Consider the following 18620-nt stretch of genomic DNA (forward strand, 5'->3'; position numbering starts at 1 on the left):
TTAAAACCACATATCATAACACGCTGTAGTTAGATCCTTGTCCCAATTACCATTTTACCAATTAGACATAAATCCTTCGTTTTCTTTTCTCTTTTAAACCTTCTTGTTGTCAGATGCTCTTTTGAATGAAAAATTACAAAAAGGCAACTTAGTATGTTAACAGCTTGTTGAATTAAAGACCAACACATAATTGAAGAATCGGAATACATCTGGTAAGTCCAGGGTGTCAATCTGGTTAGTCCAGGGTATCAATCTGGTAAGTCCAGGGTATCATATCTGGTTAGTCCAGGGTATCATATCTGGTTAGTCCAGGGTATCATATCTGGTTAGTCCAGGGTATCAATCTGGTAAGTCCAGAGTATCATATCTGGTTAGTCCAGGGTATCAATCTGGTAAGTCCAAGGTATCATATCTGTTCTGCCGATTATACAAAAAATATGCACGAAGTTGCACTATAAATAATAAAATTATAATAAATGTTTTAACAATGTTAATTATTTATTTGTTTTTCAGCAATGATTAAAGTTCGTCTGCATTTCTTGAATTAACAACTTTTGACTCGTTTAAATCTTTATCTAGCTCCTCCTTCATCTCATTGTTCATCTTCATCTTCTTCCTGTCCTTTTCTTCCTTCTTGTCCAGGTCCTCCTGGTCCTTCCTGTCCATCTTCTCCTTCTCCTCCCTTGTCATCTTGAGCTGGATCCCTTTCTTCACGAACATATCGTCCGTAGTTCCCATCACATTCCTGCGAAATTTATAAACTAAATTCTGTTCTTCCAAATATTCCAAATAAAAGCTGTGTTCTTCCAAATCTTTAAAATTATAAAAAAAAATTTAAAAATTATAGAATTATAAGATAATTTTTGAAAAACTTAAATTACTCAAAATTATCCTTAGACGTGAAAAAAAATTATTGATTTATTTGAGATGCACATAAATTCTGTGTTTGTACAAGAAATTTTAAAAAGTTGAATTTAAAAAATGAAAATGTCTAAAATTTTCGAATTTTTTAAAAGTTGCTAATTTTAACAGGATTATTTTACTAAACTTCAACGGAATGGAGTATACCTTATAAAAGACAAAGGAAATATTTTCTATTTTGTCGATTTTTTGAAATGACTAATTTGACTAGATTTTTTTTTTACAAATTCATCGGATTGGAGCTCCTTATAAAAACACAAAGAAAATCTACGTAATAAAGCTCTTTGTCTCTATGAATATATATATATATATATTTCGCTATGGCTGACCAAACTGTTGGATCAAAGGGGCTGACATTTTTTAGGGAACCCCTGAATATTAGGGTGAATTTGTTTTGTCTTTCTTTTTTTAAAATGTTTTAAAATTCAAAATCAAAGTTTACCTGCTGTATGTTTGTACTGTGTGACCCCAAGGTACATGTACATAACCAACACTATCCATGAACTCTATCAATTCAGTTCTAAAAATGTTTTTTTTTTAGCTTTATACGAGATTAAAATGCAAGGAAAGTTAATTACAGTTGCGTATACTCTGGGTACATATTGAAACCAGTTCTCTCTGGGTGGAACTTGTAATCAAGAATAGTGCATCAGTGTTCGTTCAGTACCCGAGGAGGTTAAAAGCATTAAATTTTGACAATTTTGATAATTCACAAAACAGTTTCCAATGACCAGAATATTTCATAGATTTTTTATGTAAAAGATGGATTCCATGTCAGGCTGAGGCATCCGTCTTGTGTTTACATTACCGCCCAGAGACAGTTCACTGCAGTACAAAAGATGCGTAAACCTCTGAAATAAGTTTCCTTGCATTATCACCTTGGCTTTATATAATATTTTATTCATATCACATTTGCATTGCAAGAGTAAAAATATAGCAATAACATTAATTACATTATAACAATAATAATAATGATACTATTACCTATCCCCTGGAAAGAGCCGATCAAGCAAATGAGTCTCTACACTAAGAACCTGATGTAAATATTAAGTAAAATTATGAATATCATTAATCAAGTTCGTAATTTACTACGAACTATTAACAAACTGATTTAATTGTAAAATACAATTAATAATATTTATCAGACTAAATTATTAAATACTCTACCAAATAATCGTTAAAAATTACTTTAGATTCTTAAATAACTATGAATAAAAAGTAAAAATTAATAATCAATACGTTATTAATATTTAATTATTAGGCTTTAAGAACTCTTCGCGCGCCCTTTTCTAGAAACAATTTTAGCTTTTAACTGTTGCTTTTCAAGTCCATATTTTTTCATCGATCTCCAATAAACACAAAATTTACGAATTTCCCATACAAAAAATTGGGCCCGTTCGGGTTGTTTGTTTTAACGTTTATTGGAAAATGATAAAGAAGTTTAAATGAAAATTAATAAATTTTAATATTTTCCTAAACCTGAATATCAACCTTGTCCCAGGGAACGGTTCGGAGAATAGCAAACTCAGCTCCTTCTACGTCCAAACTATAGACAAAGCTGTATTAGAATACGTGTTCGTCTTCGGTTGGCCGGACGTTGAAATTTCTTTATTGTGGAATTTGACATTACCACACAAGTGGCCAGGGTCAACACCGAACATTTATCGTCAAAAATCTATTTTATTTTAAAGAAAAAGGATTTTTCAGGAGATGAAAATTATTCATAATGATGAAAAATGGAATATCTAACCTGAAATAGTTGACCGTAGGATTTCCCAATGAAAGTAAAACTGAGTAAAGCGGGAAACACTGCATCTAAAAATGAAAAAAAACATGTAAAAAATGTGATTGTATTTTTAAATCATTTTTTTAAGTAACTGATAACTATAATTTTTAAATACCTACAATCTTTACAACTTAATGGTGTAAACTTTTGTCATTTTAAACTTTACTATTTCATCCAGCACATTCATTGTTTGACATATGAAAGGTCCACTACATCAGGTTACAAAAAAATATAGATTATAATATCAAAGATTGTTGCGAGTATTTCATTCCTTGAAAAAACGTTTTAGGAAACTAAAGATAACAAAATAATTTTTATTTTACTTCTTAAAAGCAAAGAAATAAAGTGTTGAAAATATGATGGAATTAAAGAAACTATCATTATTGAAGTTTGTAAAGCATTTTTACCATGAATTGATCCTCGCTATCTCTTTTCACATTTGTAATTCCAGCCATTGATTCTCTATGCGTTTCATTTCTTATACTTCCCACTGTATCAAACAATACAGTCTAATAGGTTCAAATCATGTATCATGTACTTCCAACTGTATCAAACAATACAGTTTAGTAGGTTCAAATCATGTATCATGTACTTCCAACTGTATCAAACAATACAGTCTAGTAGGTTCAAATCATGTATCATATACTTCCCATTGCAACAAACTATATAGTCTAGTAGGTTCGAATCATGCATCATGTACTTCCAACTGTATTAAACAATACAGTCTAGTAGGTTCAAATCATGTATCATGTACTTCCAACTGTATTAAACAATACAGTCTAGTAGGTTCAAATTATCATATATTTCCCATGGCATCAAACAATACAGTCTAGTAGGTTCAAATCATGTATCATATATTTCCCATTGCATCAAACAATACAGTCTAGTAGGTTCAAATCATGTATCATATATTTCCCATTGCATCAAACAATACAGTCTAGTAGGTTCGAATCATGTATCATATATTTCCCATTGCATCAAACAATACAGTTTAGAGAAACTTAGATTTGAATTCTTCCCTGAGTTTTAGTATGTGTAGAGAGACAGGTTTGGAGATGAGTCGCTTTTCTGTTTTTCAATAAACCCTCACCATACGCCAAGGGATACGGTTCAACTAGAAAAATAAAGAAAATTATAAATGTTTAGTTTAAAGGGAATGAACAATGAGGGTGTCGTATATAGAACAGTTTAGAGACTTTTACTTCACTAAACCTTGTTATGCAAACTTTCTCTTTAAATATTTTCCGTCTTAAAGGAACAATAGATAATTTCAAGTAAATTTACACTTAAAGATGGGTATGTCCGTTTCACAACGATGCCCTTAAAGGGACGGTTCAGGAAAAATAAAAGGGGGTATAGGCTGAAACCTGAGCATTTCGGGAGTTAATCGATACCTTTAATAGAGTTCTATCTTGAGAAATTGATATAAAACTGTGTCAAAATTATACCAAAACTTATATGTATGTAAAATTGGTATAAGATTCTAAGTTTTAAACATTGAATATACAGCAAATAAACAACCAATCTGAAAAATATTGAGCCTGAATTATTTGAATTTATTAATTTTGATATAATTTATAATATAATTTAAACGTCCGTATCACGTGACCTTCTGCTTACGTGATACGCCAATGGCAGTAGTGCAGTATCATTGTCACGTGTCTCCGTCTGTATCACTTGCTTTAGAAGTAATAGAGGAAATTTTCAGCTTAAAAAGAGAAAATATCTTCCAGATTATTGATCAGATAAATGAAACCTTATTTTACATGGATGACGACTCAAGATTTCAACGACAGTCCCTTTAATAGAACAGTCTCTTTAATGAAACAGTCCCTTTATTAAACAGTAAGAAGAAAGAAAAAAAGAACAAACCTAACAATCCTGTCCAACCATGGTTTATCTCAAAGTAAAGAGAATCTGAGTTAAATTCTGCATTAAAGGATCCAGCTTCCAGGAAGAACCCGTTCTTTAGCTCTCCTTTATTCATTCATTCTATTCTTTATAATTCATTTTTATCCTTCATTAATTTATTCTACTCTTTATAATTCATTCTTAGCCTTCATTCATTCATCCTATTCTTTACAATTCATTCCTATCTGTAATTCATTTAATCTATTCTTTATAATTCATTGTTATCCTTCATTCATTCATTCTATTCTTTATAATTCATTTTTATCCTTTATTCATTTATTCTATTCTTTATAATTCATTCTTATCCTTTATTTATTTATTCTATTCTTTATAATTCATTCTTAGCCTTCATTCATTCATCCTATTCTTTATAATTCATTCCTATCTGTAATTCATTTATTCTATTCTTTATAATTCATTATTATCCTTTATTCATTTATTCTATTCTTTATAATTCATTCTTATCCTTTATTCATTTATTCTAATTTTTATAATTCATTCTTATCCTTCATTAATTCATTCTATTTTTTATAATTCATTCTTTATCCTTTATTTATTTATTCTGATTTTTCCTTCATTCTTATCCTAATCCTTCATTCATTGATTCTTTTCTTTATCCTTCATCCTTCTTGATCCTTTCTATTATTATCCTTCATCCTTCATTCATTCTTTCTTTTCTTTATCCTTCATTTTTACCCTTCATTCATCCATTCTATTCTTTATCCTTCATTCTTATTCCTCATCTTTCATCCTTTATCCACAATCATTCATATTTTATCTTTTATCCTTCACCCTTTATCTTTTATCCTTCTGTTTTCATCAATTATCCTTCATCTTTCTTCCTTCATCCTTCATCCTTAATCATTGATTACGGATATTAATTTTTCTCTCCTAATATTACTATTTCCTCGTCAGAAAAGAATGTATTCCTCCAAAAACAACTCTATCCACATCCCTGGGCTGTCCGACCTCTCCATCTTAAAAATATTCAACTTTATCAAAAATCCTAAATTTTATTTAGACCAACACAAAAAAGTCTAATCTATGCAATCTAAGTTTGAAATGTCTAATTTCTGACCTCAAACTATAATTTTTTAATCCTTATATCTTTTGTGAGTGATAGCGCTATTAGAAATGCAATGCTTGATATCAATATTCAATGTAACAACTTTTAAATTTGAGGATATGTTCTAGATCCCTCAATTCTATAGTCATTCCTGCGTTAATCTACAACGCTTGATCTCGGTATCCACTGTGACAACTTTTGAATTTCATGAAAACTTGCTCAATTAAAGGGACTGTAAGCTTAATTTCAAGTGTCAGATTTACAGCGGAACCCAAAAAACCCTTAATCTACTCAAAAATGTGGAAAATATTGTAGTTTTTCTGACTCGAAAAGTGTTCATTTCTGTTAAATTCTCGGTTGCTTCTTATAAGCAAGAAATGCGCAAGCCACTTTTGCAGAAAATAATAAAAATAAACAGATAAAGATAAGCTTTAAGGGTACCGTTGTAAATCGGACATAGTCTTTGCATGAATTGTCCCTTGAAATTACGATTACAATCCCTTTAAATTTAACCTCTGATAAGATAGTCAAAGTTTGAAATATTAAAAGTGTGATGTATACTGTATAGGTTGCGAGGATATAAGGAGGTTTAAAGATTTTAGTTTGAGGGGATTGCTCTAGAAATTGATTTTGAAAATGTGATTATTTTTTAAAAGTTGTAAAATTACATACTTATATTTTCCTCTATCGGAGCAGAGAAGTTGTATTCTTTATTGTTTGGTTCAACCAGTCTATTCTGAAATATAGAGAAGGTGTATTCTTTATTATTATTGGTTCAACCAGCCTATTCTGAAATATAAAGAAGTTGTATTCTTTATTATTATTGGTTCAATTGGTCTATTTTGAAATATTATTAATCATTATTATTAATTTATTTATTGATAATTCTCTCATATTAATCTTATATTAATCATCTTATTTTGGTAACAAGTATGTTTGAAATAAATATATTTTTTTGTGACTTCTGATAGCTTGAACCCATAGAGATGGAGTTGAATTAATCCGTTAGAAAAACTATTCAGATTAGCGTTTTTTTCAATGGATTTACAGTTCAAAAGTTCCAACCTAGAGTTAAATACCTTGATTTCTTCGATTAGTTTTGGTTCATCATGATCGTAACAATTCAAATGAGGTTTTATAGTCAGGCTTCCATTGATCCAAGGAGAGTCCTGCATTCTGAATATTAAAAACAATAAAGCATGATTTGTAAATATATGGACACTTTAAACATTTAAACGACATTTAAAACACAACCCTGAAAGGACAGTACACTTAGTTTGTAAAATAATTAAGTAAAGAAATGTTATGCTATAACTTAAAGATTTTAGAATTTAATTGAATCGTAAAGAAAACTAAATTTTTAGAAACAAAAAGAATCTGTGAACTGAATAAGATAATATAAAAACTAACATTAAGAATCTATGAACTAAATAAGATAATATAAAAACTAATATTAAGAATCCATGAACTGAATAAGAGAATATAAAAGATAACATTAAGAATCTATGAACTTTAAAGAGAATATAAAAACTAACATTAAGAATCTATGAACTTTAAAGAGAATATAAAAACTAACATTAAGAATCTATGAACTAAATAAGAGAATATAAAAACTAACATTAAGAATCTATGAACTGAATCATCTAAAACAGAACTGGAAGAAATTAGAACACTCACATCCTCATCCAGGTTGGTTTTTGTATCATATCTAAAAAATAGTTTTAGAATTTAGAAATTAAGTAATCTACCCTCCCCCCTCTCTCGATTAAAAATCTTTGTTAATTAAAAAAGTGATAAATATGATACTTGTTAATCATCTTTTTATATTATATTTAGAAACTTCCATGCATGATGATGTTTTATATTTATCACTAGCCAAAAGGCTCGGCGTTTCCCGTAAAAAATGTCTTGTTTTATATTATAGATATTACAATGAGACCCATAAAATTGGGGAATGGAAAACAACTGTTAGACTCAAATTATTATGTGCAATAATCCAATAAACAAAACAATTGTACAGAGACCATTTTCACTAAATAAGTTGTTATTCAAGCTACTGAAAAACTATTTGCTATGCAACAACATCAAGTACACATAAAATTACTGAAATGTCGTCTTCATATTCCACAGTTTTATGGGTCCCACTGGAGTTTTGATAGTAGAAAAAAGACGACATTTAACCCTCGTCCTTGAACTCTGAATTCCTACCTGTAATTTATCGTCTCTGTTTTCAGATCTTCACAGTTCTCATCTGTTTTAATTTCTCTGTTTTGAAAGAACAATCAGATTTGAAAGTTTGAAAATTGTTAGCAAAAGTTCTTTTTATATTTTTTAGCGTTTGCAGACTAATTATAAAATTTTTCCTCCTTAAATACAACTTTTTAAGTTGATAGCCATTGCTTAAGGAATTGCGTCTTTTCCACAAACTTTATGTTTTTCTCTAAATATTTGCAACCTGATGGTGTAAACCTTTGATATTTCAAAATGAATTTTTTTTTGGTTTAACAGAATTTGTAGTTTGAAATATCTAAGATCTACGGCATTGGGGTGAAAAGATAAAGGGGTTAAAAAATCTGAGTTTGTGGCAATTTTAGATTTTAATTTTAAACAATGAAAACGAGAATGGTTTCAGATGCTAAATTCAGCTTTTTAAAATATCATAAAACTGTTTTTTCTTATTCTGATTTATTCCTTGAATGAATTGGTAGTTTGGATAAATCCAACTGTAAATAATATATTTTCAAATATCAAGAGAAACAAAACATTTTAAAAAAAAAAAAGTTTTCCCTGTATGTACAGTTAAACTGCAATTTGAGCTGAGCTGAAAACTTTAGAATGAGATATCCTTAATCCCGATTACTTATTCTGAGTATCCAATGGACACACTTTTGAATTTCTTCTTAAACCGTTCTTTCTTGGATATAGTAGAGAAAAATCAAAAACCGGTTTTTAAATTTGAGAGTCCCTCCCGTTTCTGAGTATATTAATATTAAATGGCGCGCAAAATTTCAAATTTATCGGCTTCATATACGCGACTCTGATTGGTTAAATTTTATACACTTTTCAGGATACAAGTATAAGATTAGGTTAATCTCGATATTAAGAAAAAGAGAGGATCAAGCATTAATCTCGATATCCACCATTCTAAAGTTTTCAGCTGTGAACGTTAGAATTAAAACCGGGATTAAAGGTGTTAAGTTTCTAGTGCTTGTACTATAGGGTGTACATATACTTACATATATGTATGTATACAATATGTTCAACAAAAAACTAAATATCTTGCCAAATATAACAAAAATAATATTTTAAAAAGTGCGGAAAAGTGAAGAATTAATTTCTTTTAAAATTTGAAATATTCCTACGTTGTTAAGATCCTCTACTATCTTTCCTTTAGGTTGCATCTAAAATGATAGAAATTAAAAACCCTTGATATTAAGCGTAAATTCAAGTAACCCTCCAGGCAAAGCTCACTCCTGTATGCCGAGTCCATTAGTGCCTGATCCAATCAGGATTCAGTCATATGTGTTTGTTGTCTATTCTGAACCAATGAAAATAGTATGGCGGTAACATCTATCTTTCTATCTATCTCATTATCCAATTAGAGTTATGAATCCTTTAATCGGCGCTATCAGTAAATGGAAATATTTACTTCTACTGAAACTATAGTGAGCTGACAATGTCTGTGACATTTTTTGTGACATATAGATAATCTAAAATGTATGTTTCTCTAAAAAAATGTTAAACACCTTCAAACTTTTACATCCTGATCTCTAGATGTTTAAATTACTATCTTGGCATAGCAACGAAAAATATAGTTTGTTTTATATCATGCATTTCAACATACTCTCAGACCCAGACGTCTATATCTTTGTAACCCACTTTTTATCTAAAGTTCAACTCAGTCAACTAGGCCGCGCGCCAGACCAATCCTTTACCAGCTTTTTACGTACAATTCTGTACCAACCAATGAAACCATGTATATCAAGGAATTTTGTTATCTATAGTATTGTATTCTTTATATATAGGTGCGCAAATGCAAACCTTTTAGTATAAAAACTATGTATGTTATATGTATTATCACTCTATAATGGAACTTCACACTGTACACTCTATTCTCTACCTTTGTGAAATATATTCTGACAGATAAAAGTAAGTCATTTAATAACGTTTTTACTTATAGAGTCTATAGTCAGAAATTGTCCATCTTTGAGAGTGTTGAAAAAAGGAATGTTACAGTATTGCAAATCAAATCTCTAGAAACATATCCTGGGAATATTAGCGAAAAATCAGAGTTTTTGAGCTCTCCGCATTGCTTAAGCTTTGCGTTGCTATTGTCTTTACTAAGACAGTTTTTGGGAAAAGTTTCAGAGTAACAACATATGGACATTTTAACCTAAAACATTCATATTTACATCACTCTAAAATTTGGATTCTTTCTGATTATATAAGATATATTAAAGCTTCATTTCTAGTAAAAAATATCACACCTAAAAAACCCAGTTTTGTGGTAAATTAATTAAAGAACTTTAAAACCTAGAAATTGTAGCATGTCCGATTCACAATGATGCCCTTAAAAGCTCTGTCTGATCAAGTTGAATTAGATATCAATGTTCATAATTTTGAAAACTGATATATTTCTATTGTGGTTTCTCTATAAAAGTGAATTGCGCAATGCAGCTGCAGAAAAACACAGGAATTAATTAAACAAATTATCAGAATTAAACTCTTTTCAAGCTATTGAAAAACGAAAGTATTTTCTCATTATTGATAAGATAAAGGTTACGAGGGTAACGTTGTGAATCGGGCGTTGGCATTTCTACCCGGAGGATCACTTGAAATTAGGCATATAGTTCTTTTAAATATCTGCCAAAATGGTCCCTTTAAATACCTTCCAAAATAGTCTCTTTAAATATCTGCCAAAATAGCCCCTTTAAATATCTGCCAAATAGTCCCTTTAAATATCTGCCAAAATAGTCCCTTTAAATATCTGCCAAAATAGTCCCTTTAAATACCTTCCAAAATAGTCTCTTTAAATATCTGCCAAAATAGCCCCTTTAAATATCTGCCAAATAGTCCCTTTAAATATCTGCCAAACTTTAAATATCTGCCAAAATAGTCCCTTTAAATATCTGCCAAAATAGTAAACCTTTTTTATCGAACAACAGTTTTTAATTAATTTAAATAAAAGACAAATATGGAAATAATATTTTCGATCTAAAAAATATGGACGACCCAAATTGGACAGTTTTTATGGTTTACCATGATCGGTTCATCAGCTTGAGGGTTGAAATCTAGTTTACTGATTACTCCAGTAGCAAGCAGAACTAGGAGAGCTAGATTCATTCTTGGATCCAACATTTTATAATTCTTACTCACTTAATCAACCTATCTTCATATCTCCTAACACATTTTCAGGATATTATACTGTCCTATTTATTATTAACTATCCAATAACTGAATTTAATCCTTGCTATACTAGAATACTATCCACGATATATCAGTTCCGTTCACTGGTTGGAGATGGTTTCCTAGTTTCTAGATTTCTCCAGGTATGCCTAAGAGCTGTACGGTTCTAAACCATCCCCGTATACCGGCTCCGGGTTTGTGTCGAGTCATTCAGGTGTGCTAAGTAAACATTTATTATATATATACATACATGACACACTTATACACACGGAAAACTTAGGTTTTTGACTATACTTTACATATTCACAAATTTTACTTAGGCTTATGAAAAATGTGAAACAACGTACAGTTTTCTCTCTTCACTATTTAGACTGCAGAATTATTACGGACATGCATCATACAACTTGTTATCGCTTGTAAACAAATCCAGGCCCTCTTTCTCAATAGATTTACTTTAATCCAGGCCCTCTTTCTCAATAGATTTACTTTAATCCAGGCCCTCTTTCTCATTAGATTTACTTGATTTTCTCAGCATATTTTGCCAAACTATAAAAACCATCGGAAGTTTTATTTCCTTTATATTCAACATGCATTTTGAAGAGTTGGGAATGACCCATCATATAATATTTTCCTGAATAACAAAACAGCCTTTTATTGTTCACATAGAATATGTTATAGCAAACCATTTCATGTACCGGGCCGACTTTCAACCTGCTAGAGAGAGCCATACATACAGTACACATACAGAAATATACGGCTAAACGGGACTGTACGCGAAATGAACAATCTCCTTCTTTAAAGAAATTTATGTGAAACGTAATCTTTATGACTTTTAAATTTAGTTATAACAATATAAATTCATAACAAAAACTATTTCGAATTCGTCACAAAATTCCCATGATTTTAAGAGTTATTTAAAGAACTTCAATATTGGACATTCAATCTTTCAGGAGAGTTCTATTAATTGAGCGAATACATTCCCGGTCTATGTTTCATATGTTCAATTACGGTTAATATTACAACTTAAGATTAGGCCTGTTTAGACTTAACCCAACCTTACCTTACCTTATCTTTTTAATTTGTGACGAAAAGCCTTTCATTAGATATACGTATAAGCAACTAATGAAAGATGTTGATTTTTCTTCGTTACAGCCGAGCTGTACGGTTATTTCAATGTTATTTCATAATTCATTTAATATCATGCTTTTAAAGGATCAAAATTGATACAAAAGAGCAGTAAACAGGATCCAGATCTTGATCCGCAGCATTTTGACCGTTTGGATCTAGAAAAATCTGGAACTCCAGAGGTTTCGACGATTTTTAAGATCTGGATCCATATTAAAATCCGCAGTAATATAGAGACTACCTTTATCTTCAGCATGATGCAGGGTTACTCACAAAGGATGAGATTCCGAAGAATTTTGTTTTACAACTATGGTTCCGCAAACTTGTAAAATTTTTTCTTCTTTTGTCAAATTATTTTATATTCCAATTGAAAGCTATATTTAAAACAGAAACCCATACATCGATTATTTTTCTGTTCAATATTGCCATTTTATCAATGTCAAACAGCCCGTGAGACCCGATGAGATGGATTCCGTTTAGCCTTAGTTCAGATTCGAAACAATAAATATCTGTCTCAGAAAAAAAGTGATATTTAAATTGGAAAGGAAGTATTTCGAAGTTGAGTTGGGGAGGGTAGCTTGAGATGGTAGAATATATAAAAGAATATATAAAAGACTTCTTAATCTTTAACCAGCAATATGATGTTCTCTCTCTCATGAATCAATGTGGTTGCAAATTAAAGAAGTATATTGATCTGATCTGGTCACATAAAGAATACAGGGTTCTTTGCACTCGCTTTGACCGCGAGGGTGGTACGCGGGTCGAACAGTTCTTTTCTTCTATAGGAGTTACATCTTGAATCCTTCCTCTTTACTGGTTCTATAGCGACTGCTTTTTGCAGATTGCCAAATTCAGGGCAAATTTAAAGTTAGTAATATTTGAGAATATAAACACTTTTAGGCTCAAAAAAGATAAAAAAGTGAAAACATGAAAACATATTAATAACTTTTGTTTCAAGGGATCTAAACACCCCTTTTGCTAGGCAGCATAATACTGCGCAAAATATTCACACAGGCTGGTTTTTTGCACAGGCTTATTTCTTCCTAATACTTCTAAAATTTCCTAATACTTCTAAAATTCATATTTTCTTGTCCATTGTCATTTGTCATAAATGAAGCATGATATAAAAAGTTTATAGTGTCGTAACTTTTACGTAAAATCCAAACTATTGGGATCCCAAACGATTATCAACTAATGTTCAAGATATTGGGATTAGGTTTGGTTTGGGAATAAGGTATATGAATGGGATAGAACCAATTGGGAGTAGGTAAAAAAGGTTGGGAATTGGAAAGGATATCAACTAAAGAGGAAGTTGGGATTGGGATGGAAATCAGCTGTAGAGAAATTTGGGATTGCAAGATTTGGGATTAGGAATCAATGAAAGCTAGGATGAAAATAAGTGTTGTATATTGGTAGTTAGAGTGATTGGAAAGATTGGGCAAAGGAATAGATGTTTTTTGAGAACTACTGTATTGAAAGAGAATAAGCAAAATATTGAAAATTTAGTATTAAGATACAGATAGAATAAAATACTTGTGTATAAAACTATCAGAGAATAAGTGATTTATTGGATAAAAATGTTAAATAGGAATGAAGACGACATTTTGGAAAGGATGAACGTAATATTGTCAAGTTAGAATAAGAGAAAGAAAGGGAAAAAAATCATCTTTAGAATCATTCAATAATCCGACTCATATCCATTTTTTTTAATGATAAACAAACTAGTTTTTAATCTATATTTTAGTTTTAAAATAGTATTTCATAATATTCTTGATGACAGTATCTTTATCGCTTAGCCCTGCAGCTAGAAAAGAGGATTCTAAAAATATACAAATTTAGTTTTAAATATCATCTTAGATTATGATTGTATGATTAATTGATTACCTATCTCCGCCGTGTCGTCTTGTATTTGGTTTGGAAAAAATGTTCTGGAAGAAGAAACTGCACAGTAACCTACAATCTGGTCGTATCTAAATCATAATTTTGTTTTACGAAGGAAGAATCTCACAGATCAATGGATTATTTGACATAGGAATTGAGTCTTTGCCACAAACTCTGATTTTATAATCGCTATATCTTTGCAACTTAATTTAGTAGACGTTAGATGTATTAAACTATGATTTATGTTAGATCAAATAATCAAAGTTTAAAATATCAAAGGTTTACTCCATCAGGTTGCAAAGATATTAGGATTAGAAAGTTTGAGTTTGTGGCAAAGACTCGATTCATTTTGAATGAAACCACGCACTGTGAATACTATTTTCAAAATATTTCACTTTTTATGGTTTACATCACGAGTTAGGAAAGTTCTGTTAGCGAATGAAAGTTTTGAAAATCAACGGAAGATCCCAAAAAGAAAAAAGAAACATAAAGTTATAGATCCAATCAGAAACAACCATTAATTAAAAATACTGTAAGTCTTGAACGCTTCAGATACAACGGGATATCATAGAGGAATCAAATTAAACCGTATGTCTGCATAAAATGGAGATCAGCGATTAATTCCAGAAATCATAACACTAAGTTTCTGAATTCCAGACAATTTAGTTTATAATTAAAATGTTTCAGCTGAAAACTTAAGAATGGTGGATATCGAGATTAATATGTGATCCTCTCTTTTTCATTATATCGAGACTAATCTAATCTTGTACTTGTATCCTGAAAAGTGTTTAAAATTCAACCAATTGGAGTCGCGTATATGAAGCCGAAATTTGAAATTTTGCGCACCATTTAAGATTATATACAGAAATGGGAGGAACTCTCTAATTTAAAAAATCCGGTTTTTGATTTTTGTCTAATATATCCAAGAAAGAACGGTTTAAGAAGAAAATAAAAGTGTGTTCATTGGATACTCAGATTAAGTACTCGGGATTAAGGATATCTCATTCTAAGTTTAGTTTGAGTAAGAAACAACCCAGCACTTGATGGGTCTACCAGTTACAACAGTTAAAACTAACCATAAACGAACCAATAAAAAATATGATAAGTTGACCAACCCTAATCACATCTACCCATTTTGCAAAACGAACATATTTTCTTGCCTAGGCCTTGTTTTAAAAAAAAAAGTTAGCATAATGTAATGTTTTTCAGTAGATTTCCAAAAAAAATCGGTTCACCCGAATAAAATCAAATGAAGAGAAAGAGCAAATTTATCTTAATATCTTACCTTATTTTAAATCCTGGTATATGATGCTGCTGTATATAATCTCCCTGTGGTATTCCTGTATGCACCTCTAGTGTGATTAAACTACCGGATATCCGGACAACTACAGGTCTACTCTCCTAAATATTAATATTTTAGACAACTACAGGTCTGCTCTCCTAAATATCAATATTATACACAACTACAGGTCTGCTCTCCTAAACATTAATATTTTAGACAACTACAGGTCTACTCTCCTAAATATCAATATTATACACAACTACAGGTCTGCTCTCCTAAACATTAATATTTTAGACAACTACAGGTCTACTCTCCTAAATATCAATATTATAGACAACTACAGGTCTACTCTCCTAAATATCAATATTATAGACAACTACAGGTCTGCTCTCCTAAACATTAATATTTTAGACAACTACAGGTCTACTCTCCTAAATATTAATATTTTAGACAACTACAGGTCTACTCTCCTAAATATCAATATTTTAGACAACTACAGGTCTGCTCTCCTAAATATCAATATTATACACAACTACAGGTCTGCTCTCCTAAACATTAATATTTTAGACAACTACAGGTCTACTCTCCTAAATATCAATATTATACAGGTCTACTCTCCTAAATATTAATATTTTAGACAACTACAGGTCTACTCTCCTAAATATCAATATTATACACAACTACAGGTCTGCTCTCCTAAACATTAATATTCTTTTTTAAATGAATTTAGTTATACCTTGTCTCCATGTGTATAGCTAAGTTCTCCTCCACAGTATCTGTCATGGCTTACCAGGTTACCTACGTAGAGTAATATTTTGGACCTTGGTTATAGTTATGGTCTTTTTTTGTCATGTTAAAGGCTTTGTTCATGCTCGTGATCATTGATCATCGTCATGGTCAAGTTCATGATCATTGTAATTATCATGGTTATATGGTCACACTTTTGGGTCATAGTCATAGTTATTGTTTAGTTTCGGGCTTGGTCATGTCATGGCCATGGCCATGGTCATGGTGAAGTTCTATAGTCATTGTCATGGTTTTTAATATATGGTCAAACTTTTGGTAATAGTCGAGGTTAATGTCAGGGAACAACATGGTTAGGTTTTTGTTTTGTTTTTAGTCATGGTCACGAATATGGTTGCTGCTATTGTCATAGTTTAAAGGTCATGGTCATGGTAAAGGTCATGGTCATGATAAAGGTCATGGTCATGGTAAAGGTCATGGTTAAGGTCATGGCCAAGGTTATGGTCAAGGTCATGGTCAAGTTCATAGTCAAGGTCATGGTCAAGGTCATGGTCAAGGTCATGGTCAAGGTCATGGAAAAGGTTATGGTCAAGGTCATGGTCATGGTCATGGTCATGGTCATGGTCATGGTTGCGTTCATGGTCAAGGTCGTGTTCATGGTCTTGTTTATGATCATGGTCATAGTCAAGGTCATGGTCAAGGTCATAATTAAGGTTATGGTCAAGGTCATGGTCAAGGTCATGGTCAAGGTAATGGTCAAGGTCTTGGTCAAGGTTATGGTCAAGGTCATGGTCATGGTCATGGTTGCGTTCATGGTCATTGTAATCGGTCTGAACATGGCATTGTTTATATATAATACCTGTGCTATCTCTCCCTCCCGGTATTAGGAGATAGTCCCTAAAGAAGAAAATAAAGTTCATAGATTTGATATTGAGCCTTAAATTAGTAGTTTAATAATGTGTTTTTTAAGCAGAAAGTGAATCTTTCATTTTGTAGGATAAAACCACAAGTTCATGGGTACCACTTAATTACTTAATTTATCATGTATAATCCTACCCACCTGACACAGTAGGTAGAAGTAACTACTTTATCATGTATAATCCTACCCACCTGACACAGTAGGTAGAAGTAACTACTTTATCATGTATAATCCTACCCACATGACACAGTAGGTAGAAGTGATTACTTTATCATGTATAATCCTACCCACTTGACACAGTAGGTAGAAGTGACTACTTTATCATTATAATCCCACCCACCTGACACAGTAGGTAGAAGTGACTACTTTATCATTATAATCCCACCCACCTGACACAGTAGGTAGAAGTAACTACTTTATCATGTATATAATCCTACCCACCTGACACAGTAGGTAGAAGTGATTACTTTATCATTTATAATCCTACCCACCTGACACAGTAGGTAGAAGTGATTACTTTATCATTTATAATCCTACCCACCTGACACAGTAGGTAGAAGTGACCCCTGCTCTGGAGAAAGGGAAGGTTTTGTAATTTCCAAATTTCTCTAAACGAATTTAAATATCAGATTTTTATGATTTATCCATAAAACAGATTTTCAATTGCAAATTGAATCCAACAAACTAGTTAATTTTTCTATTTTCAGAAATCAAGGTTTGTAGATAATCTCAAGATTTGTGACTTCTTTTGTAGAAAAACAGAGATAATTTTTGATTTTTTGTAAAAACCTAACACATTTAGGAATTGAGTCTTTGCCACAAGCTCAATTTCTTTAATTCGGATATCTTCTCAACCTGATGGTGTTAACCTTTTATATCATAAACTTTAAATTTTTGATCTAACAGAATTCATAGTTTGAAATTTCAAAGGCGTTTGACATTTGGTTGAAAATTTATAGGGATAACAAAGTTTTTAAGTTTGTGGAAAAAAAGTTATATCCTTTTATATAGTTTTAGACTAACCTAGCATAAAGGGATCTGAGGCAAAGAATACAATGTCACAAGCAGAGTCTGCAGCCAGAATACAAACACGATAGTGCTGAAATAAACAAATTATCATTTGTTCTAAACACCTTATGTTTAACATACCAAGATTACCAATGTGTAAACACAAAGGACCTCACTAGTCTCCTGGAGTTTGTAATAACTCTTGAAATAATAGAGATAAATGGTGCTAACTTTGCACCTATATTCTTTTAATCCATAAGGGGCATAAAAAAATTTCAAATTTTTTTTTTCTTGATCAGGGGCGTAGAAAGGGGGGTATTTGGCCCAAAACAGGTATTTATATATATAAATATTTTTTTGCCGATGTATCATTATTGTTTTCAAGATTTTAGGTCTGACAGAATATTAGACCATGACAAAATAGCCTAACAAGGACAGATTCAGCTTGCAGGAGGAGCCCTGTATGGTTCAGGGGCTAAAAAGCCAACAGTCAGGGGGGTCCTTTGATCCACATCAGACTCCTGAAAAATGAAGAGGAATCAGTGCCAATAATGCAAAATTAAATAAAAAA

The 18620-nt window shown here is 31.2% G+C and overlaps 1 protein-coding gene across 1 annotated transcript; it reads right to left on the reverse strand.

Annotated features, from left to right (window-relative positions):
- Positions 1-479: 479 nt before the first annotated feature.
- LOC111696953 (uncharacterized) lies at positions 480-13093 on the reverse strand. The gene is made up of 16 exons (XM_023466771.1): positions 10944-13093; positions 9047-9085; positions 8376-8407; positions 7893-7949; positions 7303-7392; positions 6764-6860; positions 6357-6420; positions 5548-5595; positions 4580-4684; positions 3727-3821; positions 3115-3216; positions 2672-2736; positions 2401-2467; positions 1906-1955; positions 1364-1441; positions 480-745 (listed from the first exon to the last, which is right to left on the reverse strand). Exons 1-16 carry the CDS (start codon positions 11040-11042, stop codon positions 520-522), a joined length of 1314 nt encoding a protein of 437 aa, XP_023322539.1. The 5' UTR covers positions 11043-13093; the 3' UTR covers positions 480-519.
- Positions 13094-18620: the final 5527 nt, after the last annotated feature.

Source organism: Eurytemora carolleeae, unplaced genomic scaffold (genome assembly GCF_000591075.1).
Source record: "Eurytemora carolleeae unplaced genomic scaffold, Eaff_2.0 scaffold244, whole genome shotgun sequence".
Lineage (NCBI taxonomy): Eukaryota > Metazoa > Arthropoda > Copepoda > Calanoida > Temoridae > Eurytemora > Eurytemora carolleeae.

Coding starts and splice junctions, on each gene's coding strand:
- LOC111696953 (XM_023466771.1), bottom strand. CDS start 11,042: ATGTTGGATCCAAGAATGAATCTAGCTCTCCTAGTTCTGCTTGCTACT. Junction 5,596..6,356: donor TCCGATAGAGGAAAATATAA/GTATGTAATTTT, acceptor AATATTTTTAAG/ATGGAGAGGTCGGACAGCCC. Junction 2,468..2,671: donor CCTACGGTCAACTATTTCAG/GTTAGATATTCC, acceptor CTTTGTCTATAG/TTTGGACGTAGAAGGAGCTG.